This window comes from Pelecanus crispus, chromosome 2 (assembly GCF_030463565.1).
Source record: "Pelecanus crispus isolate bPelCri1 chromosome 2, bPelCri1.pri, whole genome shotgun sequence".
NCBI classification, from domain to species: domain Eukaryota; kingdom Metazoa; phylum Chordata; class Aves; order Pelecaniformes; family Pelecanidae; genus Pelecanus; species Pelecanus crispus.
This window is the reverse complement of record NC_134644.1, coordinates 170916541-170944245: the sequence shown is the minus strand read 5'-3', so window position 1 is coordinate 170944245 and position 27705 is coordinate 170916541. Positions and strand designations below refer to the sequence as shown.

At 38.0% G+C, this 27705-nt stretch overlaps 1 protein-coding gene across 2 annotated transcripts in view; it reads left to right on the top strand.

Moving 5' to 3' along the window:
- AGO2 (argonaute RISC catalytic component 2) overlaps positions 1–27627 on the top strand; it is a 57477-nt gene extending 29850 nt beyond the window's left edge. The window contains exons 4-19 of one of the 2 annotated variants that reach the window (XM_075705769.1): positions 2542–2723; positions 4080–4216; positions 4352–4486; positions 7148–7235; positions 8303–8450; positions 8647–8766; positions 9129–9251; positions 10804–10937; positions 13863–14047; positions 15988–16147; positions 18498–18588; positions 19735–19929; positions 21678–21812; positions 23225–23326; positions 24137–24336; positions 24663–27627. In XM_075705769.1, coding sequence (XP_075561884.1) covers positions 2542–2723; positions 4080–4216; positions 4352–4486; positions 7148–7235; positions 8303–8450; positions 8647–8766; positions 9129–9251; positions 10804–10937; positions 13863–14047; positions 15988–16147; positions 18498–18588; positions 19735–19929; positions 21678–21812; positions 23225–23326; positions 24137–24336; positions 24663–24771 — 2244 coding nt within the window. In that variant the 3' untranslated portion in view covers positions 24772–27627. The remainder of the gene's footprint in view (positions 1–2541; positions 2724–4079; positions 4217–4351; positions 4487–7147; positions 7236–8302; positions 8451–8646; positions 8767–9128; positions 9252–10803; positions 10938–13862; positions 14048–15987; positions 16148–18497; positions 18589–19734; positions 19930–21677; positions 21813–23224; positions 23327–24136; positions 24337–24662) is intronic. The other variant, XM_075705770.1, reaches the window with a different exon arrangement.
- Positions 27628–27705: the final 78 nt, after the last annotated feature.

Below are 27705 nucleotides of genomic sequence, written 5' to 3'. Positions count from 1 at the left end.
TTAACTGAACTTGAAAGTTTTCTCACCTCGTGAGATTCAAGAACAACTGATGTATCTTAACATACATCTTAAGCAGTCTTTAATTAGAAAACCAGTAATTACGAGTGAACCGAGCTGCAGTTTGATACAGAAATCCTACTGCTGTTCCCTTTTTCAGGAGGAGAGTGTTAATCCTGTCTGCGGCCACAACCTTGCTCCTTTTGTCTTTATTTGAAGTACTGCTAATGACTCTGACCATGATAGAAACAGACCTCTTTCTTACATCCATAGCTTAGAGATTTCCAAACAAGTCCATGGGAGGTAGGCACCCGAATATTTGATGGGAAACTCTGCATCTGTTTTCCTCTGAATCACTGGGAAGGAGAAGCTCTTAGATTAATACAGAAGAGGTACATTGTATGCTGAAAACATGGTAAAATAATTATGTAGTGATGCATATGTTTTTCAGAGAAGAAGGAATACTAAGAATTCCCCAGAAACACATGGTCAGGTTTAATTTTTATTATTTTTAAACAGTGATGTATGCTGATTTGTGTGAGTCAATCAGACTACATCAGCTACAAGACCTTTTCTTTTTAAGATTTTCAGATTTTTCCACAGTCTTAATGACTTTTTTACATCCCTACAGTAACATCCCTTTCATTTAGTTCCTTTAGCTGCAAAATTATTTTGAAGTGGGGTTAGACCCAGCAGCAAAAGCTGTTTGGGCCAAATTCAGTGGTGTGAATTCACAGTCACAGCTATGCTAAACGTGATTAGGTATTGCAGTCTAGCAATTGGAATAGAAATTCTTCAATCCTGGGTCTTTTTTTCTACCAGGCACACAGATGCTGCAACACAAGTAGTCCCATTCTTCATCTTTTTCCATTTCATCACGGTGAAGGAGCTTTGTAAATTGAAACCAGGAGGGGGAAAAAAGGAAAATGAAATAATTTTTTAATTAAGGGTACCAAAGTTGTTAATAATCAGATGAGTTGCATATTAGCAGTATGGGGGAATAATAGAAATTACAAAACTTGATTTGGAGGAGGAGAGAAGTTTAAAGGAAAATGCAGTTCAGGTGTGACAGATGTCTTCCATCCGCTGTAAATGAGATGTAGGTTGAAGACCTTTTGATGGTGTGGTGGAGAAAAAAGGCTTCATAGAAAGCTTCCAACCTGTGTCAGCTGAAAACCTGTACCTTTATTTGCACAGCTTTTCAGCAGAATTAACCTTCTGGGCCAGATTCAGACCAGTGACCTTGCAATTACAGACTCCAGTTCCTGTTGCTCTCCCACAGCCCTATGGCTCCTTCCTCTGCTCAAGTCTCCTAGCGAACGATGTTTGTCTTAGAGGAGAGATGCAGCTGTAATATTAGTTTTGACTGCCTACTATAAATTGTCAACTTGGTTTTTTTTGCATACGAGAAGGCTTATTGTTTGTGTTTTATCCTTCCTTCCTATTTTTTAGCTGAAGAAGCTAACTGTCGCAAAAGACCAGATGATTGCATATATTAGCTCGCCTTTACCCATGTATTATTTTTGCTAGCCCACTAATTACAGTTTGTCTGTTAAGTAGATGCCTTTTATATTTAAATTGTAAGCTCCCTAGGACAGGAAAATGCAATGTTTTTGTTTATATCCAGCACAAAGGATACTCTGATCTTGTTATTTCTTGTAGTCACTCCCAGAACTGCTAATCATTTCAGACAAGCCTTAATTTTAGTCAGTTTAAGAACTTCTGTGTTCAGGCTTTCTTTGTTTTAATAAGGAAGAGAAATGGGCATTACAAGTAATTACAAGTAATTGGCTGAAGTAATTTACCATAATGCAGTTTGCCAGTGGTTTTTAGACAAAAAAATTCAAAGTAGGGCATAACATGTCAAAGGAATGCCCCTATTTCCTTCCTGATAGCATCACTAGTACTTGGGGGGGTCATCGTTTCTTTATGTCTTTGGTATTTAAAAATAAAGAGTTTTTTGGGTTGGTGGGTTTTGTGGTTGGTTGTGGTGGTGGTGGTTGTTTGGGCGGGTGGTGGTGTTTGGGCTTTTTCCCCTTTGAAAGCTCCTTGTGGATTTTGTTTTCTCTCATTTGAACTATGTCTACAGTAATAATATGTAAAGCACTCTGGTGCTCTAGAGAGCCAATACCAGAAATTTGTGAATCTTGGCAGGTAGTGAGAGACCACGGTTTACTTTAGGCACACAGGAGCTGATGTGAGCAGTGATGCATTGGTATGTGTTAGGTATCTGAAATCAGGTTATCGGATCTTCACGGAGACGTCCCTGTTGATACACAAGCACTTCCAAATGATAATGTTGCCTCAAACAGGGAGATAGATGCTGGCTGGGAAGCACACCAGCTTTCTGAAATACACCTTTGGAAAGATGTAGCTGTAAAAAGAGGCTGTACCTAATGTATGTTGTTTCTTCATCATTGCTTTTTGTCTCCTCCCATACTTCATAGCACTGTTCAGAGGAATCCATCGTCCCTTCCAAGCCCCTTCCATTTTCCCCTTTAAATGGAAAGAATCATCTTGGTTTGTTGTTTGGCATTGTTGCAGGTGGAGCTGGAGGTCACGCTGCCAGGAGAAGGAAAGGACAGAATATTTAAGGTGGCTATAAAGTGGATGTCCTGTGTGAGTTTGCAGGCTTTACATGATGCTCTTTCTGGTCGGCTGCCAAGTGTCCCGTTTGAAACCATCCAGGCACTGGATGTAGTGATGAGGCACTTGCCTTCTATGAGGTGAGGGGAAGACCTTGACGTTGTTTAGGAGGTTGCGTTGTTATTTGAATCGCTTCAGTGGCTTTTTGGGTAGGACGTGCTTTCATAGCTCAACCAAAATAATAGCTATCTAGCAGATGGCGTGCTCAGGCAAGAGGCAATACGGTGCTTTCCTGCTCGTACGGTGGAATTAGTAGCCTCCAGCCTGGACACAAGTCCCTTTCCCCACTGGTCTTCAGACTGGCTCCATGTTTGTGTGCTCTCAGGTCAGGGGTGCCCTCCCATCTCACTCATACCCCATTTCTCTGTAGACCTCAGAGAAGGAAGCCCTCCCTGCATGGAAAGTAGCTGGAAGTTGTAGACATGTAAGGGTGGTTTTAAAAAACTTGTTACCCTGTTCCTATGTTTCCTTGGGCAGATGTTTATTGCCAATTTCGTATAAAGGATACTGTGCTAGGGGGATGCTAATGTCACCCAATATAGCTATTTTTATAGAAAAGAAAAACTTGAAAATGATTTGGTTTTTTTCCAAGCAGGCAAGATCTACAACATTTGCAGTCAAACCCAAGAGATCTTGGGTTTAATTCTACCATGAAACAAGTCACTTAAGACCACTGTTCAAATTACATTAAATTCGAAAATAAAGAACAAAGCTTAGTAGGGCTAAACTTTCCCATTTTGAAAGATAAATGGGCTAAACAGAGAAAATGAGTTAAATTTATGTGAATATCTTTAAATAGCCTTATATTACATTGACTTTATCCTCACATTAAGGATTAAAAAAAACCATAAAAATCACTTTAGTCGGGTTTTGCAACACAGAAAACAGCCCAGACTAGTCACACATCTTTGTTCAGAGAAACACATTAGTGCTGGTTTTGATTGGTTTGATACTAAGTGTGCAGTACTGAATTACCAAGATGAAAGATGCATCAAAAATATGTTAGATCAGTCATTCACCCACGCAAAGTTTCCATGGATTTCAGAGGAAGCTATGCACAAGTAAGGGGAGAGGTTATTACGTTGTTGTTTTAATAGCAGAGATATTTAATTATTTTCTTACTGAAGCGTAGCTGAATTTCTAATAGAGTACAAAAAAAATGTTAATGCTTTTTTTTTTTTTTTTAAATAGTATGTATATTAAGGAGTATACTCAAAATAAATTTAAACAAACATGAGTAGTAGCCAGTTTCTTACTGTAACTAGCTGGGTTTTGAGAGGTGTAACCTGAGTCCTGACAGGAATCTCAGACTGTTGGTAATTTGAAACACTGGCATTTCTGTGCTTTTTTGAATAGGAATTTGTATTAGTTATGGCTTTATTGCTTTTTTTTTTTTCCTTTAGTTTTATGATCTGAATTTACTTTCTTTATTGCAGATATACTCCTGTGGGGCGATCTTTTTTTACAGCATCAGAAGGGTGCTCAAATCCATTGGGTGGTGGCAGAGAAGTTTGGTTTGGCTTCCATCAATCAGTCAGACCTTCATTATGGAAAATGATGTTAAATATTGATGGTAGGTCCTATAAAAATCTTTTCTTGTTCATTCTTTCTCTTTCAGTGGAAAGGCAAAAATTTAGTTCTGTTTGTTGGATTTCTTAAAGATTTCCTCAGTATTGTTGTAATATAACATTAATGTTTTTGTCTACAGTATCTGCAACCGCATTTTACAAAGCACAGCCAGTTATCGAGTTTGTATGTGAAGTTTTGGACTTCAAAAGTATTGAAGAACAACAAAAACCTCTGACAGATTCCCAAAGGGTAAAGTTTACCAAAGAAATAAAAGGTAATAATTAAATTACATAAAACTGCTTTATTCTGTCTGATGATGTGTTGCCACTACACGTTCAAAGTATCTTCTATAGCAGTTGCCTTACTGGGAGGCAGATTATCACAATGAACAGTGCGTGTGCAATTTTTGAGGAGGCAAGAATCATTTTATTATTTACATATATTTCAAGACTTTCAGAAGTCTACTGATCAATTTTATGCTTCAGTATACTTGTCCTTTTTTCTTACTACATCGGTTAATCTCTGTAGCTTGACAGTCACTTTGTGAATATAAGCAAAGTTGGGTCAGTTCAGGTAAGTGTGTGGCTTCAGATTTGATGAATCACTAGCAAAAAAAGTTAAGTGAGCTTTCTTTTTTTCTTTTTTTTTAACCAGCCACATTTAGAGTTCAGGTATGCACATAAGTAAATTATCACATATTCGAGAATCTGTGGTAATTATACATGCATGTGCATTTTGCCTGTGGCAAATATAGGGTAGTTTAATTGCTGTGCCCTTAATGAAAGTGCTTTAGTGAAACCATGAAGCTGTTATGTTTTACTCTAAGCGATGGGATGAACTAAAACTTTCTAGCAGATGGATGGTAACTTATTTTAGTGAGATTTGTTACTGGCCTGTGACTTGTGCAAGCTTCTCATTTAAGTGTAGGTTCTCTTGACACACCTTTGGGGGGGTGTTTTTTGGGTTTGGGGGGGGGGGGGGGGGGGGGGGGTTGTGCCTCACCACCATCCAGTCACTTGATCAAGTGTCATGTCAAAGCTGCTGGTGCGTGTTGGCATCTGAGAGCGTCTCGGTGCAGAGGTACTGCTGAGATCTTTTCAGTGTATAGAACAGCATCCCTTACTATGTCAGTCTCCTTAAAAACAATTTGTCTTCCCAAATGAATATTGCTTTATTGTATTTAGAAGTTATATTTACTGTAGTGCTTCTTAGTACCCCCATCTCTAGAGGAAATACAAAAATTTCATATTTTTCACTTCTGAAGCATATTGGTAGTGCAAGTCCCAGTTCCATGACAAAGATACTTCAGTTCCTAATCTAGTGATTTAAAAACATTTACAAAGACTGGAATTTCTTGGGTTTTTTTAAATTACCTGATCTTAAATTTTTCCAATTACTCATGTCAAGATTTTCATATTCCAGATTTTACTAATAATTTAGCAATGTGTTTTTGCATACTTAGGTATATTTCATACACACACTTTCCTGGAAGTAAATTACAGTTATTCTAGTATGTAATGACTGAATCAAAGAGTAGGAGGAAGGAATCTTACTATTTGTGTTGGCTAAGGTTTCTTCTGGAAAATCTAGGTCCTTCCTTCATGATATGCTTGACAGAAAGGAAGGAAGTTAAAGAAGAAAGTCAAACTCCATAAATCTATCATGCAGCTTCCTTGTTTCCACAAAATGTCCACAAAATCATCTTTGCCCAACTAGAAGTTAGCAAGAAAAGTATAAATAAATCCTGAGTTTGTACTGGTTGTAAATGTTTTGCAAAAGTAATCAGGCACTGGATTGCCAGCTGCTTTTGTCATTTTTGACATGAGGATTTTCATTCTTTGGATAGACGTCATCTCAAATTTGCAGCAAAGCTAGTTGTAAATTGAGGTAACAGTTTAACTTAATGAAAATACTGTGATACAGATTTTGGAGGTAATCGTGAAAACTTGAAATATCAAGTTTTCAATAAATATTTATTTTCAATAAATGTATTGAAGGTTTCATAATAGATGGCACTTCGAGCATTAACAAATTATGTGGAAAGATTAGTGTGGTGTTTGGCAAGTTACTGGTGCCTTTGACAGATCAAGGAAATATGCAGTTACTCAGCAGCCGCCTGAGTTTATACGCACCTGCAGATATGTAAGGAATTTCTGTCTACAGCCCCCTCTTTCCTATTCCCACACATTCAACTTCCTATCTGTAATAGCTCACCTACATCTGTTTCTGCCTAAGCATGAAAGTAATATAAATGAAAACACTGCATTCAAGCTTATATTTGTGGGCAGTGGTAAATTAGAAACAATTTTTTATGGGTAGCTGTGTTTTGCTGGTTTGGGGTGGAGAATTTATTCTTCGAGAAGTTGTTGGCTTTCAGGTGGGCTTGGTTTTTGTGCCAGTGGGGTTTGCAACAGATGTTTGTCTTCACGAAGAATAAAGCCCCGTGGCCTCATTCCCATGGGCTTTTAGAGGCTCTATGGGTACTTTTTTTCCCCCTAATTCGTTAGTTCAGGGTTGGTTGCCATAGTTGGAGGTCTCACAGACACTGTATGTTTAGACATAAAGTATAAACAAGCTTTTTATTTCAAGGAGGTTGTGTGCCCTTTTTGTCCTTCCACTGTCCTGGACTTCCTTAGAGGTGCAGAATTGGAATTCACAGAATGTGTTCAGCTTCATCTGTCAACTCTTGAGGCTTTGGGGTTTTGTCTTGCTTCCAGAATTCTTTGTGGAACTTCGGCTGAAGCTCAGGGCTTTTGAATTTTAAGATTATAAATTTTTTTTTTTTTTTTTTAGTTCTCTCTGGGATACCCTTTGGTGCTCTGGGAACATGCTAAATAGTGAACAGCTTTACTGCACAGTTTAAGTGGTCTTGTATAGCAATTAAGGGGGCTGACACCTTGATTTTGAAGAGTGATACCTGTTTTGCAATTTTTAGGTCTAAAGGTGGAGATAACACACTGTGGACAAATGAAAAGAAAGTACAGAGTGTGCAATGTCACCAGACGACCAGCAAGTCACCAAACGTAAAGTATTTTGCTTCTTTTTAAGCATATGTTTAATCTCAGGCTGGAAAAGTACGTTGCCTGCCTTACTGACATAGGAGAAGTTGTCTTGAAAAATGATACTTTCTTTGGTCAATATATTTGAAATACACCTCAGAGTATTTTCCTGATTTTGGTATTCTTTTTGTTCTACAATGAATTGGCATTTGAACTAATTGCTTTGTTTTAAATCTGTGGTGGGTGGTTTTTTGGTCTGTTTTTGTTTTGTTTTTTCGTTTATGGATTTATTCAACATTGGAAGAACAGGGTGCCCTATTGGTAACATAATTCCCAGAACTGTTGAGTAGAAAATTAGTGCCAGTTGGGATCAGCTTTCTGATCTTGCTTACTGCCAATCTATTTTTTCCTCTGGAAAAAACGTTTGGTTTTAATCTCTAACTGGAGATATGCGGATAACTTGAATATTGAGGTTTTTATTCCCATTTTTAAGAAAGTAGTAAAGGAACAAAACTGATACCAGCTCTTTACAAGAAGTTAGCTGATCAGCATCTAAATCTGGTATTTAATTGTTTGGGCTTTTTTTCATGCTCTTTCAGTGATGTATGATATTAATGAAAAGACAATATTTGTGCCATCATGATGTAAGTATATGCAAATGTGTGTGCATATACAGAAATATATTTGTAATGTACAGAAAGAGAAATGCATTTCTGAAGTAGTAATTGGCTTTGCGACTCACGAGTAGGCTTGCTATTTTCTGTGCGTGGCATATTATAAAGTGTAGTACTGCAAGTATCCCAGAGAAGCAGAAAACATTAGTCTTTGTCTCTAAGGTACCTGCTCTTAGGAAACTTAATTTATAGCTTCAGGTATCAGGAACGTTAGAGACATAGCCTCCTGTGGCACTATTAGAAGACACATAGTAGTGGCAATGATGGAATCTTAATTACAGAAGTACACTTGCATCATTTCAGCAGGATAGGTTTAATCTCTGGTAAGCTTAACTTGTGCCAAGATGTGTGTTGAGCAAGTGTGGGAAAGTATTTTACATAAAGTAATGGCTTATTTCTGTATTTGATTTCCAATAGATTCCCACTTCAGCAGGAGAATGGACAAACAGTTGAATGCACTGTAGCTCAGTATTTTAAGGACAGGCACAAATTAGTTTTACGCTATCCTCACCTTCCATGTTTACAAGTTGGACAGGAGCAGAAACACACATACCTTCCTCTTGAGGCAAGTAAAATTTTAGATAATACTGTATTCTGGGAATGGGGGAAGAGAGTCAGAAGAAAAAAGGCTCAAAAGTTGACAAACTCTTTTTTGAGTAGCCAACTTTAGAAATTGTGTAGTGTGGCAAGAAAAAAAGCAAAACAAAACAAAAACCAGTTGCATGGTGTTTTTTAACTTCCTTTGTGCGGGGATATTTTAGGTGTGCAACATAGTGGCAGGACAAAGATGCATAAAGAAACTTACTGACAATCAAACTTCCACTATGATTCGAGCAACTGCCAGATCAGCACCTGACCGTCAAGAAGAGATTAGCAAATTGGTGAGTGTTCCGTCAAAGATGAGTGTAGCGTAGTAATGGACTGAATTTTTCTCTCACCATTAGCAGATACTGAATAGTTTGTGCGCTACTCACAGGTTATGAGCTTGGTTTTATAAGCTCATTATAAGCATTAATCAGAGAGAAATACATTCTCACAAAAGTTTTTCAAGTGGGTTTTTTTGGTGCTTCATTTCAAATTTTGAGGCATCTGTGTCCAAGTGGAATTAACAGAGGCTTTGGATGCATGGCATCACCCATATATAAGGGGTATGTGCCCAAATATGATTATCTTGGAAAGTTTTAGATCTCAAAAAACCCCCCTTCTTTTTCTGCAAGAAATATCTCATTCCTTTTAATTTCAGATGCGGAGTGCAAGTTTTAATACCGACCCTTACGTTCGTGAATTTGGAATAATGGTCAAAGATGAAATGACAGATGTGACCGGTAGAGTCCTACAGCCTCCTTCAATCCTCTATGGAGGCAGGGTATGTTGAACAGATACCGTACAATCTGTGACAGCTTCCATTACCAGCTGTGATAACTTCTGTAATATGGTTGTTTTAAATGAATGATGTTGGGTGTAATGGGATGAAGTCATCATAACTGTAATGTTTAGAATTTACATTTGAGTTTTGAAAGTCCTTAAAGGTAATGGCCATTTTACATCTCTCTCAATTGCTTCTGTATTTCTGAAAATACAGCTAGGTTAAAAATGCTTTTTTTGTGAACTTCAGAGAAAAACGTGTGTATTTTTCCTTTGCACACTGTTTTATTGTGTGTTGCAAGAAGAAACCTGCAAATAGTGGTTCAAATCAACGTGTATGGAGAATAACAGAGACAACTTCAATTACTGTTTATATTTTTCCTCCCTTAACTCTTCCTGAACTTCTGGTTGGTTTTGAGTGTTCTGGGTGGAGCGGCAGTGTTTAGGACAACTATCTTAAGGTATTATCTCTATCAGCATGTTTTTCTCTAGAGCCATCTCTTCCTGTTGGAGTATTTACTCACAGGTTTTTTCTTTACAGTGGCTTTTCAGATGGCCTTTCTGACATAATCTTCCTACTGTGGTGTCCTTCAAAAAAAGCTTGAGAAACAGGAGTTCCTATCAATTATTTTAACGTGTATTGTTTTTATGCAAGATGAAAGCTTTGATAGCTGGGATAACTTAATTTGTGGAGGCTTCTGATGAACCTCTTCTAGATCATGCATTCCCAGCTGAAGATAGTTCTATCCCTAAGCACAAATCAGACTGTTACCTCCATAAACCCGCAATGGGAGAGGATCTTGTGTCTTCTACCTAAAGCTCTTCAGACAAAATCAGGCAGATTAGCTCAAACCTTCCTTCACTGACAGGTTAAGATAACCCAGCTGTCTTTGCCTGATCCTGATTAGGGAGAGTGCTCTCATGAACTGTTCAGGCACCAGGGGAGCAGGGGGAGGTTGTCCTCTAGATAATCCATCATGGTAATATCTGCTTGCTGAGAGAAAAAAGGTGGTGTGCAGGTCAAAGTTAAATAACTGATCAGCTTTTGTCAGCTGGTTCACTTTTTTTCTAGAGTTGTGTGACTGACATCGAACCACTATTTGCTGCTACTTAGATATGTGTAAAATATTGTTCATACTTAAATTAAGTCACTCTTGGAAAGTTCACTGAGCGGTTGTAAAGTCACTGTAGAAATGTACGTTCTTGTTAACATTACATACCAAGCGTGAATCTGACTTACTATCCATATGTAATTTCTATCTGCTGCTGATTTATATAACCAAAGGAAACCATCAACAATAAAAATGAACAATATAAGCTTTATTTTTATGAGCTTTATTTTTACTGGGCTAGCAAGCTGTCTTGCTACAGTGATAGAATGATCTCTATAAGGTAGGATAGATATTTGAACAGTAGAGAGAAAGACCTGCGAATATAAATAGCCTGCTAGTTGGAGGGAAGCAGAAGCATAACAGGTTTTTGTTAGCATGAATCAATTTTTGCATTAGTGTTTTGATTTGGGGTTTGGTTTCTTTTTGTACTTCCACTTCCAGAATAAAGCAATTGCTACGCCAGTTCAAGGAGTCTGGGACATGAGGAATAAACAGTTTCACACTGGAATTGAAATAAAGGTTTGGGCAATTGCATGTTTTGCTCCCCAGCGCCAATGCACTGAAGTTCATCTTAAGTAAGTGTGTTTCATAAGATGGTGATTTTATTATTTATTATGTATGGAAATATCATCATTTCACTTATTTAGAATATATATTGTGTTAAATTGTTTAACGTATGGCAATATATCTTTAACAGTGCTTTTGAAGTTCTGTGTCTGTTTTGAGTGATGCCAATATAATTTCAATGTTAGCATCATGAAATCCTTGAAATCGGACTTACCAAAAGCAATTTATACTATACAGCAGGTTGCTGACCAGTGAGGCCTTAGGACAGAGTTTAAGATAACCAAAATGATGTAATGATGGGTATATCCATCACAATCACTAGGTATTTGTGAAGAGTGAAAGCTAACATGTATGTCATCTTAGGTTCTTATCCTGGTTATATGGAAATTTATTCATGCAGAACTTATTTAAAAGGAAAATTTTAAAAAGCAATCCAACTTTTGCCTAAAACTTTCTACCATCTAGAGTTACTGTAAGGTGCAAGTTGCTGTATTTGCAAGATGAGTAGGACTACTTCTTTTGTTGACTTTAAGCATTTGAATGAAACATTCAAATCTGGTTTCTCTATCTTTGGATAGAACATGATTGTTGAAAGACTGTTAAGTGACATCTACCATTCTTGGATCAGGGAGAGTGTGCATGCTTGTGTAGATGGATTGTCTAATGTCTTCTTTTGCACGCAATTGCTTTCTCTTCATGCATGGACAAGTGCAGCTCTTCTAGCTGCCCTAGTAGGTGACTCAGCTCCTCTTTATAAGGTGAATGCAAGACAGTGATTGTTCATAACAACGGTATTGCCATAACAGTGTTCCTTTAGATGATTTGCCAAAGAGCTTGGGAATTTTTCCCTAAGAAGTGGTGAGCAAGCAGTGGGAATCTTACATTTTTCTTTTCTTCCCATTGTGCAAGACTAGGGACTTGTTCTCTCCAGGTACGTGGCAGGAACTTAGCTGCCAGAGAATTTTCACTTCCACACTGTTGCTTCTAGTGGAAATGCTGCATAGAAGTTAGTCAGTTTTGAGAGACAGGCAGAAGTCTTCAACATAATGAGCCAAAATAAAATTATTTGATGGCTTAGATGGAGTTTGTCCTTACCATGAAAGGACATTCCTTCATACTTGGAATATGGCTGCTTCCAGTTGCATCTTGTTGCCTCTTGTTGCATCTTGTTGAGTGAGTTGGAACTTGGCTGCTTAGATCTGTCAGAGTAAACACCTTCACAATCCCTAAAAGTCTTCAAAATCATCCTGCTTTGCCTCTCAGGAACAGGGAGAGAACCTTTCCTCTTGGACACCATACTTACAGATGGGCTTCTAAGGGCTCAAAACCTGTGCTGTTTTAGACTTGCATGTTCTGCCACTGATGCTCCTTATAGTGGTGAGTGCCTGTTTTGCCAGGGAAAATGCTTAATGCGCCCATTTTCTGCAAGAAGCCACAAGCTGCAGGGCTGAAGCTCACAGACTGTTATGATTCACGAAAGTTAACAATGGGTTTGGAAGAAACTAAATATTCACACCCTCTCAGTGGGTAAGACTGTGTTATCTGGCACCCTTTGGTGAAGATGAACAACTTTTTAGACACCTATGGGGGCATCCAGTCCAAGACAATGAAAGGGGCTTTGTCACTGTTTATGTCAGTTAAGCATTGCTCCCTGGGATCACACGTTTACTATGCTGGGCATTAAACCAAGTGCCAAAGAAGGACATCTCTGGGTGTGACTGCACTAGCGTGTTAGTTTGGATCAGGAGTGTGTATTTGAAGTGATGCTCCTGATGGTCGCCAATTGCCATACCATCTTCTGCATCAAGGAGCAGTCCGAGTGTACAATGTGGATTTTTTTTTTGATAAAACTGGACTAGATGGATGTGCTTCAGCCACTAATGGACATTCAGCCCACCACACCAGACTACAGCCACTCTGCCGAAAAATCCCAGAAACACATGTAGTGTGGATGTTGGTCCCTCAGCACCAGGTACTCCACTCTACAGGTCTGCACCGTGACTACTACACCTCACTACTCGCTCATCTTGCCTTTGTTTTATGGGGATGGAACTTAGAGACTACACATGCACCATTGACTGCAGCCATCTAACCTGAAGAAGCCATGCCTTTGAAGATGCTTTCCAGACTGGGTGTACTTTATAGAGTCCTAGACTCCTACGCTGAAGTACTTTTGATTGTCTTGCTTACACCAGGCACAGTGTCTTCTTTATGTCCCTTCAAAAGGAAAGAGCCAAACTACCACATCAACAAGAGCCAGGAGAAGGATGCAGGCTGCAACGCAGCATACCCTGCTAGCAGGGGGCCTGAAGCAGTCTTCGCTGATAAAAGCTTCTGACAGATTAGGTTGTCTTCGTTTCTGACCAGTTCCACCAAAGGGTGACTTACAGTTGCACCATCTTTGGAGAAGGTTTTTCTTCACCTGCAGGGTACACCTTTTCTCTGATATCTAGCAAGGTTTTCTTGTGCATTATTACTGATGTTAGATCAATTCGCTGAGACACAATTGCTGGTAACTTCTGTCGGCTGTTTGCCTCACCAAGAAAAAGAAGGAACTCCAGCCATTTCTGTAGTGGTAGTAACTTATGGAAGTATGGTAGAGCAGGCTATCCAAAATACAATCATTGCAGTGTTTTTACAAAAAGTAGCTTATACTGTATCTCCTGTAGAAAGATCAAATAAGGTGGAATTTGCTTTGGAAATGAAGTTTTTAGTAATGGTGTTATTAATACAGTGCATTTCCTCATCTTCCCCTATCTTTCCTCCACTGACTACATAGACACAATCAATTAAAGATGCACTTGGGGTAAATTCTCAGGATTTAGGCAGCGCAACTCTGCAGGTTTAACAAGATTGTTCCACTAAAAATAGGAACAAAAATCAAGATGTATTTTGCTCCCTGAGAATTTAATGTATTTATTTACATCCTTTAGGTCCTTTACAGAACAACTGAGGAAGATTTCCAGAGATGCAGGAATGCCAATCCAGGGGCAGCCATGCTTCTGTAAATACGCACAGGGAGCTGACAGCGTGGAGCCCATGTTCAGACATCTCAAGAACACTTATACTGGGCTGCAGCTTGTTGTAGTAATTTTGCCAGGAAAAACGCCGGTCTATGGTCAGTAAGTCCAAATCATGAGCGTGTGTGTTTCAGTCACAATTTCATGTATTTTTTGTGAAGTATATGAATGAGAGAAGTTTAATTCTGGTTTAACTATATAAATCCCATTAAGGGAATGGGCTATAAATTAATTTTATTTTCCTTCTTTTGCTGCTTGATGTTTTATGTTAAGACCGTAATTCTTTTCATTATTTTTGTCTGTGCTTTTAATTTGCTTTTCCACATTCTTCCTGTTGGTTGCACTTGAGATGCAGTTTGTGAGTGAAAAAGCTAAACCAGGGCTTTTGTGAAATTGATGGAATTGATACACAGTGGATTAAAATATACTTACTATAATTTCTATGCTAAAAATTCCAAGTGATTGAAGAAGTAATGACCTCGAGAGCCATGTAGCTTTTAGAACATCTTTGCTTACTCACGCCATCACCCTTTGGCAAAAAAGGTTGAGTGAAGGAGAAGATTTCTGCCAGTGGATTTCCTCCCCCCCCGCTGCCTTCTCTCAGTTTTTTTAACTCTTGGGCTGTGAGGACAAAGATGCATGGAAGGTGAAAACTCAGCAACTTAAATTGTTTTTTTGGGAACAGATAGACAATTAGTGCATTTTACATAGCCATATATACATAGGTTTTAATATGTTTGAGATAAACCGTGCGTTTTGGTTTTAACTAGCTCTTCCTATAGGCAAGACTGCTCATTTTTTCACTTACCTTGCCTAATTGCAGCACCATCCACTATTTTTCTCCCACAGCTTCATGGACATTCTCTAATGGCTCAGATCTACCAAGCAGCTGCAGATTTTTTTAATTCCATCCCTCACTCTCAGCAGTTTAATATAGCAGAAAATAATTTTCTAACTTTCTTTTCCCCAGATTATGTCATGTAAGATAAAAAGAGAGATTAAAAAGGAACCTTAACGAAATAGTACCTTTTTTCCCCTTGAATTCAGCCTTGCAAAGGAAGTGGCTTGTCTCTAATTTGTTCAGTAGAAACTCAGTGCAAAACGACACTTGCACTTTTCCTGCTTGGCATTCAGGGCGACTCTTTACTCAACCACTGAGAGGATGTGGTACCACTCTCATCTGCTTTCCTTGTCGTTATCTTTAATTATAGTTCTTTCTGCCCCCTCTAATCATCTCTCTTTGTTTTCTCCCTGTGCTATTCCATACTCTTGCACTTCCTATACCCACAGTCTTGTCTTTTCTCCTCTTCTCACCCGGCTCCTCAAAAAGCCTCTTTCCCTCTCCTGTTGCCAAAGGGAGGTTGCATCTTCTCTGAGCATGTCTTGGAGTCTAAATTTCTTCTTCTCCTGAGTGTAAGAGTATGGCGCTCTTACAGCCTTTAAGTCTCAATTTTGTTGTTAACAATAGGATTTGATTTAACCTTTTGAATAGTACAGTTCTTAACGAGTTTCTTTTGGAGTTTTTATGGGCCACCCCTTGCTAAACTGGCCACTTTTTATGCAAATGATAAACTTGCAGTATGAACTGATTGGCTGAATATTGCTCAGCGCGTTACTATTAAGTCTGTGTTAGTAGTCCAGTGTTTAATAAATGAAACAAGTGCTCATCATCCTAATCTTATCCACATTTCCTACTTCATTAGCCAAAGGTTCTTCCATGCTGATGATAAAACACTATAATTCTAAAATTGCAATTAATGTAATTTTAGAAAGTTCTTAGTTAATGAAAGGCACTGTGGGCTTATTTTATGTTCAGGACCCGGTTACCACGCTGTCGGCAAGTGGAGCAGCACAGAACTGGGAGAAGATTTATCGGAGGTTGGGGTTGGGTTTGGGGGTTGAGTTTCTTCGTGTTTCTTTAAGTTTAATGCTCACTTTGCTAAAACTCTAGGTGTAGTTAACTGTCACTGAATTAATGTCTCCTACGTTATTTGATTTGCAATATGCAATTTTTTTTTGTTTTTTCTTTGTTTTGCAGCGGAGGTAAAGCGTGTCGGCGACACTGTGTTGGGAATGGCTACGCAGTGCGTTCAGATGAAAAATGTGCAAAGAACAACACCGCAAACTCTGTCTAACCTTTGCTTAAAAATAAATGTCAAATTAGGAGGCGTAAATAATATTTTACTGCCACAGGGAAGGTAGGCCATCTTTCAAAGAGGAAGAGGGTATTGTACTGAAAAGAGAACATGCATCATGTTAAGATCACTGGGTGCTTTTATCTGTAGTCATAGCACTATAGTTTGTGACTCTTCAGAGGAGCTATCTTTTGGCTTCTAATAAACAGTCCTGCAAAAGTTAGCTTACGAAGGCTAGAGAGGAATACTTGTTCCAGTTGAAATTTGTAATATAAATATTGTTACTGCAATCTGACCATTGAATCTGACAATTTTCATTTGAATGAAAAATTTATAATATTTTATTTGCCTTGAGTTTTCAGAAACAAATAGAGAGCATCTTGAATAGTAGTGCCTTTTCCTTTATAGTTTAATTGTGGTCAAGATTCTTCATTTTGTTGTATGTCTTAACTTACATAGACATTTAAAAAAAAACAAAAAGGCTGGGAACAGGAAAGTCTTAACTCATTTCCAGGTCCAGTTTACCTTGCAGTTTCTTATTAGTATTACATTGACAAGTTTCAGTTATACTGTGAACTCTATTCTGTGAAGTTGCTTGGATACTCTTGAATTCCATATCTGACATGTCACTGAAGTCCTGCGTATAGTTGAGTGGGAGTGAAATAAATATTGTCTTATTTGTAAAAAAGGACGGACCCTGCTGTTAAAGGCTATATTTAGTTTGTGTATCATCTTAAAGCAAATGTTCTTAAATTGAAGCTTTTCATCAGTTTTATTGAAAAATCAGCAACAAGAAATTCTAATGGCAGGATGAATAAAATACAGCTTGTTTTGTCTTATCTGTGCAGGATAGAGAAGGCTAGCATAAAGATATATAAAGTTACTTTACTCAAAATGAACAATTAGGTTTCTACGTCAGTCAGAAGATGGCATTTTTACAATCATTGCATTTCAAGTTGTAGAGAGAGCTCAAGGAATAACTTGCTAACATCATTCTTGGGAGCGTGTTTCAAAGAAGTCAACATCCTGGTTTGCGCAGATAAGCAAGTTTTCACTTCAGCGTATTTAGGCTAGTCAGAAGGCAGCTGCTGAAAAATAATCCAGCAAGTGCTTAGGGAGGGGAAAAAAACCCCACATTATCAGAAGGGATATATATTTTGTGTATCTTGTTAAATTCTGTTTATTGAACTAAATATACTTAGCCTGGGTAATGGGCTTGTTGGAGACTCCTATTAAAGCAACTAAAAATAATCGCATTACAGAATATGCATTTCAAAAAGGCACAGTGGTTTTTTTGTTGTTTTTTGGTTTTGTTTTTTCAAAAAGGAGTTAAAGATACTGCTGTGGAAACAAAACAGAAACATACAGCCCATATAAGTAGTTTTATGCTGGATCCATAAACATAAGGTCTCTGTTAAGTAGCATGTGTTGACAACAATAATGTGGCCAGAAAGTTGAATTCTTCTCATACCAATAAACTGTGCATTCATGAAAATTGAGTTAAGGGAAAGGGGAAAAAAAAAAATGGCACAACTACACACAACACCTAGGCATTCTGGAAAAGTGCAGGGTTTGGGTCTTTAAAGCAGAACTCTTTAATTATTATTTTCTGTTGGTTGAGGGAATGGGAATAAGAGCAGCTTCTTATTTGTGTAATTGCATCGTAAGCTACATTGTTTTCATTACCTTCAAATTCCTTTTTAGAGAAGGTCTGAAAACAACAGAATCTGTCCACATCACTGTTCCCCCACACCCCCACATACAGACAAGAAGAAATTCTGGTGGCCTAAGATTTCCTGTTTAAAATGTTTTATTAAGGAATAGAATTAAAGCTTAAAACTTCCAGTGTAGTGTTTTGGTGTTCTACTCTTGATGAGGTGGATTAATATCTTAACTTAACGGTTTGTTTAAAACATTTGAGGTGTAGTTAAAAAAAAAAAAAAAAAATCTACTTTTAAAATAATACCTATGATATCCACAATTTTTGTACTTCCTTATCAACGCTGGCTTTTTTTGTTCAGAAACAAAACCATAGCATCTGTATATGTGCACAGTCCTTTAATTTTCTCAGATGCTATTTGATGCTAAGGAATCAACTTTTATTCTTTTCTCTGGTCTAATTAATAAAGGCTGCAGTTCTCCAAGTTAAAAAAAAAAAATATCACACCCCCCCCCCCCCCATTTTTTTAATGAAAAGTAACAATTAGCTATGCTTTAAAAATATGCCTGAGTATTTAATACGAGAACGTTATCAGACTTCTAATTACTGTTACAGTACAAGTGACCAACTCTGATCAAGTGCAAATTGTTGACTAATTCGCTGCAAGAGCATAGAGTACTGTTACTTGGGTTATAATGTGCTTTATTAAGCGTAAGCCTTGCTGCTTTTACAGATTTGCTTTCTCTTTATCAGACCACCAGTATTTCAACAGCCTGTCATATTCCTTGGGGCAGACGTAACTCACCCGCCAGCTGGAGATGGAAAAAAGCCTTCCATTGCTGCAGTGAGTAAATTGTGTAATGATCTTTAACCCCTGCTCTCTCCTCTGCTCGGGTCTGATGCATTTTATTACTTTCAACTCTTTTGTGGTCCATTTCTTCTGATTGCCTAATTATAGCGTTATAAATTATTTTTCTGCAGGAATCTAACAAAACTTTGGAGAGCTTGCTCTCATACTGGTTACTTAAATGTGTGTGTTAGCTTGGAAAATGCCTGAGCTGCTAATACACAGAGGAGCTTTTCTATTAGCTGATATTTATCAGCAACCTGTAATAAGCTGGTGCATGTTTAAATCTGCGTTTTCAGCAGTTAAAAATGTTCAGAATTTATCCATTACTGACAGGGAACTAGGCTGGCTCAGTTGCGGGTTTTGGGGATTCAACACAACACAAAATGTGCAGTAATCCCTTGGGAATGTACTCCTTAAATACAGGGAAGGGCCTTTGACTTGCTTTATGTCAAACACCTGTAGTGGCTGCTCTGGCTTATTTAATAATGAAGCTCTTTGGTGACAGTATGTATAGTATCTTAGCCTGTGGTGCTAAATAACAAATACCTGTTTTAAAAAGTTACACGTGTGTGTCCAGGAAAAACCAGGTGGAGGTGTGCTTAGTTGTGAGTTTTGACATATGGAATTTGGATTTTTTTTTTTGTTTGTTTGTCTGTTTATTTTGAAGTGCCATGCCACTTTTACAATACATGAATTTTGATGTTTCATAAACAGAAAATTCCCTTCCCTTGGCGAGGGGTGTCTGGTGTGGATATTTCTGTGGTGCCTCACCATTTCAGTTTTATGGATTTATCCACAGTGTCCCAGAAAAGCCCTTGGTCTTCAGGAGTTCAAATTCCTATGCTGCAGTCCTACCTAAATCAATGGTTTCATGGTATCAGTGCTCCAAATTGTATTTGGGTTTTTAACTGTATGTAGGTGCAAACTGGAAATAAATAAGTTTTCCGTTTCAGCGGGGTATGTTACCACAGGTAGACTAAACTCAAAGCTCTCTTGAAGCACATCGTGACTTTGACTACATCTTTGCTAGGTCAACCCCCTATTTAACAAAATACTGTTAAGACAGTGCAGTTATCTTCATGAAATACTTTTATTGAAGTGCTGTTAAGTTTGGTTTGATACTAAGCATTTTTTCAACAGGTTGTAGGAAGCATGGATGCTCATCCTAATCGATACTGTGCCACTGTTCGGGTCCAGCAGCACCGCCAAGAAATCATTCAAGATTTGGCTGCCATGGTCAGGGAGTTGCTTATTCAGTTCTACAAATCAACCAGATTTAAACCAACTCGCATAATCTTCTACAGAGATGGCGTTTCTGAGGGGCAGTTTCAACAGGTTATATATATATATATATTCTTTTTTTTTCTTTGCAATTTTGATTATGTAGTTTTCTGGTAGTAATGTAGTTTTATGTAGTTGGAGTTGAAAAGAAGTATACCCTCAACAAAATCTTCCCTCAACAAGTTTGTTGGATTCTAACCAAGCAGAGCAGGGAAAGTGTTTTCATATTTTTTGTGAGCTTTTTTCAAAATATTTTTCCCCTTCAAAATACTTTCCTTTGCAAAATTATAAATGATAAAGTATGGTTTTAGCACTCAAGTTATGTTCAACATCTGTGGCCTGTTCAAGATGTATTAGTCAAACTGTATCCCATAGAACTTGGACAGTAAAGAAAAACGAAGTGTAAGCTAATTTTCCTACTTTTTTAACCAGGATTAATAAATGCTGTATTTTCACACTGTCACTTTGAATTCATTCCTGATAAAATTCAACAAATACTTTCTTGTATTTATTTTGTTTGCTTACAAGTACCATATTTTATGAAATATTTTTCTATATATTTTAAAGATATTTTCATACGCTTTCCTGTCCAGTATTGTTGTGGTTTAGCCCCAGCCAGCAGCTCAGCACCACGCAGCCGCTCACTCACTCCCCCTACCCCGGTGGGATGGGGGAGAGAATCGGAGGAGTAAGAGTGAGAAACACTCCTGGGTTGAGATAAGGACAGATTAATAATTTAAATGAAACAAAGTAAAATAGTAATAATAACAATATAATAATAACAGCAATAATAATATACAAAGCAAGTGATGCACAATGCAATTGCTCACCACCCGCTGACCGATACCCAGCCAGTCCCCGAGCAGTGATCGCTGCTCCCCGGCCAACCCCCCCCAGTTTCTATACTGCCCATGACGCCATATGGTATGGAATAGCCCTTTGGTCAGTTTGGATCAACTATTCTGGCTGTGCCCCCTCCCAGTTTCTTGTGCGCCTGGCAGGGCATGGGAAGCTGAAAAGTCCTTGACTAGCACAAGCAGTACTTAGCAACAACTAAAACATCAGCGTGTTATCAACATTCTTCTCATCCTAAATCCAAAACACAGCACTATGCCTGCTACTAGGAAGAAAATTTAACTCCATCCCAGCCAAAACCAGGACAAGTATTTTTATATGTAAATTAAGATACAGAATTTAGTCAACTTCTCAAAATCCAAGAGGAAGGGAGTAAAGGTCACTTAGTAAACTTGAATTACTACAATTATCTTTGTATGAACTTTTGATAGGTTTTTTTCCCATTTATCACTGTTTTTCACTGAATTTTTAATTTATAATTAACCCAAATCCTTGCTTTTTGTTTTATTGCACTTCCCTCTCTCAGTTTTCATTGATGCCTGTAGTACTGCACGAGAGTTCACAAAGCTGGGAAAGATCATGCAGTTGAGCAATTCTGGATATTATCCCTTCTATTAGGCTGCTGTATACTCAACAGCCTAATTAAATGTTCATTTGTATTTGGCAGTTAAAAAGATTTTGACAAACAGCTTATTAGTCCAAGCCCCATGCTTGGTGCTGAACAAATACGGAACCGGCTCTTGCCTGGCTCAGGAAACTGGTGATCTAATTTGTTCTCATTAAGTGAAGAACTCAACGTTTGATCCTGCGTGCTTTGACATCTCATTACTCTGAGTGACAGTGCAAGAAGGGACATGATAAATAAGAGTAATCTGTAGATAAATAAGAGTAATTTGTAAGATAGCTATCTTTCCTATTTATGATACATGTTTACGTTTATGATTCAGGTTCTCCATCATGAATTGCTGGCTATCAGAGAAGCATGCATTAAACTAGAAAAGGATTACCAGCCTGGAATTACATTTATAGTTGTGCAGAAAAGGCATCACACCAGACTCTTCTGTACAGATCAAAAAGAACGGGTATGTTCTAATTGTGACCGGCAAGTATTTAGCACGCGGCCAAGTTACCTACTACTTATTGCTTATTTAAGCAGCAAGAGACTTGCTTGAAGGCATACGTAACATAGTGGGTGAGATCTTCCTGCCTGGAAAGGAAAACCTTTATTTTCTTTCCAATATAATAAACTGGCAAGAAGCTTTTTTGCAATGTCAGCAGACTTTCAACAAGTCTGTTCATCCTTTTTTAAGTTCATCAAAGTTTTCAGGTTTTTTTTCAGGTTTTTTCACTGTGTCAAGATCCTCAAGGGTCAAGACTGATCTGAGTAGTGGAGGGTTTATAAGGTAGATGTCTACATCTGGAACAGTTACCTCAAGCGCTGTGTTGTAAATGGAGATCTGTTTAGTATTCCCAATGCACTGTAAGACACATTTCATCTGATTCTAGCACTAGTGAGTTCACTGGTTTGGTTGCCATTGACTACAGAGTGGCTCTTGGGTTACCAGCTGAGATGTAGACACCTGCACAGTAGACACTGAAATTGTTAGGTAGGGTGAAACCTACACTTCAAGAATACTGTCTTCTCCATTAATGCTACCTTTAAGGTATCTTAGGTGTCTAATGTCTTAAACATGTGGAGTTTGGCTTGGGCATATCAAGTGTCACAATACATTATACCGAACATTTCAGATTGTTTTATGAGTGTTTCGTAGCTGTTACTGCATCTGTGTGAAGTACATGTAGAAATATTTGATTCCTCCTTTCTGGTTGGAGAGGGGACTCCCGAAGTCTTAGGATGGAGTCATTGCTGTAAATGGAGAGTTCCTAATGGCAAACCTCTGTTCACAAATAGAGTTCTTCATGTTCTTTTTCCTTCTGTCAGGCTTCTCTGTGTGAGCATTTGAAGCCCACTAGGCTTCAAGGCAATAATTAGTAACTGTTAATGCCCACATGAAGGTGGTTTTTATACTGATAACATGCTGTGATTACAGTCGTTAATTTGTTTTAAAGTAAAGAGTATTTTTAAGTTCTGCTTTGAAGTAAAGTGTTTTTGAGGGAAGAAGAGGCCTGTCTTACAACTATGGATTGTCCTCTTTCAGGTATAAACAAGAAAAGTTACAGAGGAATAACCTGTCCTGGAATGGGAAGGTGAAAAAGAGTTTGACAAATCAGTTGCAGGAAATTTTTTTTATGTTAATCAGAAAAGCTAATCTTTGTAGGTAACTTCTAAGAAGATTTTGCAGCTCGTCTTTTTTTTCCTCCGTAGTAGAGACACTCCAGACTTTCAGTTGAACAAATTTTCGGTTTTTCTCATTCTTTCTTGACTTTTTGCTTTTTATAGATCTTTTCTCTTGTGTTTTTTTCCATACTATACAGCTGAAGAGAAAAACCCTTTCTGCATGCCTTACTATGTTTGCATTTTCTGTTCACACAGGTTGGAAAAAGTGGAAACATTCCAGCGGGTACCACAGTGGACACAAAAATCACCCATCCATCAGAGTTTGACTTTTACCTGTGTAGTCATGCTGGTATTCAGGTACAGCATTTTGTGTGCAATGGTAACTTTCAAAGATAACACTGGCTGCTGGTATTTCCTGCGTTCTTTACGCAGGAGACAAATGGTACAGCTTCCATCTGTGTATTTTGGCTTTTCATCTGTGCCATCCGCAGTGATCGTCTGTCATTGTTAAAATCTGAAAGAAAAGTAGATATGCAGCACACCCTGTGCATTTAGTTTACTGTCCTTCTCCCCTGAATGTGTGCTGCTTTGAATGGTGGCAAGGTACTTGGACTATTTTACAGAGCTGCCTCTTGCATAAATTCTCTTGAAATGTGCATCCAGTTCCTAGGAAACAACAAATACATTTAGATAGCACCACTGTAGTTTCACATTTTCTTGTGATTTCTTCTTCCCAGTCAGAAAGTATTAATCGACAACAGTACTGAAAGTCAACATTTGATATTGTCTAAAAAAAGTGTATTCAGTAGGGGCACAATTTCGGTTGCTGTTAGCTGTTAATGTTTTGCCTAAAGCTACTTTATATGATGGCTTTTTGTCAGATTGAAGTTTCACAAGATGAAAGTGCATTTCAGTAAGATCATTGAATTTCAGTAACAGGGATGAAACTCTAGAAAATGCAATCCTATCCAAAAATGCAAAGGGATTAGTTATATGGGGAGCAAGGAGGGAGGTTTGCCTTTCTAAAGGAAAAATTTGCTGAAGTATGTAGAATTGCTCACGCGTGATTTTTGAGGAAGCGGCCGGTTATGCTGCAGCTCACCTGCAGAGGTGGATGTTTAAAGAAGTGTTTTTGAAATGCTGACCTCCTGCGTGGTCTCTCTTCAGGGAACAAGCAGACCTTCTCATTACCATGTCCTCTGGGATGACAATCGTTTCTCTTCAGATGAACTGCAGATTCTTACCTACCAGCTGTGTCATACGTACGTACGCTGTACTCGTTCTGTTTCCATCCCTGCACCAGCATATTACGCGCACCTGGTTGCCTTCAGAGCCAGGTATCATCTGGTGGATAAAGAACACGATAGGTGAGTTGTATAGTTTTGGATTATTACAGAATTTGAACGGAAGCAGGAAGGAAGTGGGCTTGTTAATTCTGGGGTCAGTAGTATCCTCAGCAGTTTGAGGGTAAATTTGGTCTTACCACTGAATTTTATCGGGGAAAAAAGTAGATGTTGCTGTATACTTCTGTGTTTTTTTTCTGTTTCAGAACTTCAGTGGTATTTTAAGGGTAATTCACTTTTGACTGTTCTGTTCAGAAGAAATGAATGATACAAAAACATTGTATTGCAAGGAGAGGCAGATTAAATAGGGTTTCTCTCCCCTCCACCCCCCCACCTCCCTTCTCTTTCAGTGCTGAAGGAAGCCACACTTCTGGTCAGAGTAATGGCAGAGATCATCAAGCACTTGCTAAAGCAGTTCAAGTTCATCAGGACACGTTGCGCACTATGTACTTTGCTTGACATGTTTTAATGTTTAGCGACTCAGTACAATACAGAGTTGGATTCACATGAGACCAGCTGCACTTAGACCAACAGTTGCCCAAGCTACAGTGACAGCCAGCAATGAGTGATGCATCTTAATTTTTTTTTTCCCATTTGCAAGAAAGCCTTCCGTCCAGAATTTCAGACTTGATTACGAACTGCATTCTTGTACCAAACCCCACTATTGTTGGAAATGTGGTTTGCCAAAAATCTCTAAGCTGCTTGGTATAAAACAGACCCATATTTTATAATTAAATCAAGAGCTGTGATCTCAGGGCTTAGGGAAAAAAAAAAAACAAAACAACCACCCAACCCACAAAACTCCTCATTCAGTTTGCTATTCATTGAATTGCTTTTAATAATTTGGAAAGATCTAATTCATACTAAAGTTTGATGGGCTAAAATGCTGTGAATAGGCTTTTAATACAAAGGAAAGCAAAGCATTTTTTGACTCTTTATGAAGCCTTGATTATTCTAGATGCATTTACAAAATTTTTATTTTCAAAAGAGAGTGACAAAAACCTGGTTTTCAACTGTCTTATAAAGATTATTCTCTGTGTGTCTAAGGGCAAATGTATTTTCTGAAGCTTGTTCTTGAATGTTTTTTATTGTGCTGCATTTGAAAATGTTTTTCATAGACTAAAGAAGAATTTTAAAAAAAGAATGAACTTGTACCTAAGCTTTTAATAGGTCCAGTTAGATTGGCAAAAGAAAATGTGCCATTTAAAAAAAAAAAAAAATTTGTAAAGAATTTTTTTTAAATCATACTGACAGCTAACTTTAGAATTTGTCATACAGGACTGTGACACTTACTTTCCAAAGTCTCTAAAGAATACGGGTCTGTGGTGATAAATACAGTACAATCCTTTTTCACTGTTTGAGTTAATGTAAATTTTATATATGTTTCACAGTATTAATGTGATAGACTAGATGCTATTATTTATTTTTATTTACTAAGGAGTGCTCATTATACTTCTGTTAACATATCAAGAATGCTTTGGATTTAGAAATTAAAACCGTATCGTGGGGACATTACAATTCATATGCAAAAATATGCAATTGACTTTGCTGTGAGAGTTCGGAGATACATACAGTGTATATTGTATAGCTTGTGATTTGTAGAAAGGCTTTTTAAGCGTGCACACAACACAGCAGGTTTTACCTGTGCAGTTCAGAGACGCACACGAGACCAACATTCTATGTTCATTCAAGCACAAAACAATTGTATTTTATTTATATGTTGAATATTGGTGAAGCAAGAGCTCTAATAGAGGAGAGTGGCTCACTGTAATTGAGACAAAAGTCAGAGAATCTATGCAGTAAAGATAAATGTTAGGAAACTGAAGTTTACTTATGAAGGGAGGTGAAACTCTCTTCATTATGCATAAGGTCAATAGTAAATGTGAGAGTTTTGCCATTCTCTTAGGAGAAGCATTAATTAAAACTCATACTTACTAGACAAACGCCTCTGTTAGTTTGCACACTGGGTTCATAAAAAAACCATAATACATATGTAAACCATTGCACTAATTATGATGTCACAAGCAGGTTTTAGAAGAAAATGGAAAAAGCCCAGGAAACTTGTTTATGCTGACTTGATTTTGTTTATTTTTCATAGGGTAACTGAAATAACATGCTAAGAGGCAGGTTTGTAAAATTCATTCTCTTCCACGGATTCATTTTGCTTCCTCTTTTTCCTTTTCTCTTAGCAGACGCTCAGTCACTGTTTTGAATACATTTACCTCTAGCCACCGAGACGGGCGAGTAGCTTTAACCAATACAGAGGTCTGTGCCATACAGCAGATAGAGACTATAACCAGTGGCTGGTGAATAAAGCCGAAAATGCCCAGCCTTTGCTGCATAAGGAGTTTTAGGTACATAACTTTGTGCAAGTTCAGATCTTCACCTTGTAGCCGCGTGGTGGTTGTCGGTGTTGTTTAGGTGAAATAACAGTGTAAAAATCTATTAATAGTTTAACTGTATTATTCTAATGCGGTGATTAGGCTGCTGGGTCAGATTTTCTTCTTGGTCATAGTTATGTAAATCCAGATTTTAAATTGTGCTGGTATAACAGAAAGCAAATTCCAGGTCGCATTGTCTGCCTTTCTGTGTTGCAGCCAGGTCGTACATACCTCCCCTGAAGTACCGCTGAACTGCAAAACCTTTCACGGTGGCTGTGTTGCATTTCTCTGTGCGCTTGCTTGAGAGGTTTCAGATTTCAGTGAAGATTTTAATTCTGCAGAATTTTATATATGAATTATTTTTTTATATTAATTATTCTTAACAAAGAAGGAAAAATATCACCCATTTTAAGATGCCATTTAGTTTATTTGCTCTTTGTTATGCAGAGACCTTTTGGATGTGAAATTCATCCTCCTCTTTCCTCTCTGCGCAGATCTGGAATAAATGACTTTATACAGGTGGTCGGATGGGTGAGGAGGGCAGAATCTGTCTTGACCTCAAATCTTACTTCTGAAGCAGACTGTGGGACTTCACTGCATACTGTTTGGGATGCATTCTCTGGGCTGGAATAGTCGTTGCGGCTCCTTTTTGTGAGAAAAGGAGTATTAGGCAGACCCTTAATCTGAGAGTAGCTATTGTCTGTGTATCCTCTTGGAATGGACAGAAATTTTGTGTAGCTTGCTTTCCCTGAGTATGAAGAACTTGGGATGGTTATATGCATTTCAGGCTAGGGACAGTTTTACCTTTTACAGATATTTGTAAGCCTCTAATACTGCTAATCCTTTATGTCTTGATTTCTCCTTCCTTTCCCCTCCCCTCCTAACCTCCCCCCCCACCCCGGCCAAATGGTGAATTAGTGAATAATTTATAGCATTTTTCTAAAAAAATATTGATTAAGTATATACTTTGAAAAGTACAGCATGCTGGAAGTCCACCAGCTATCTTTCTATA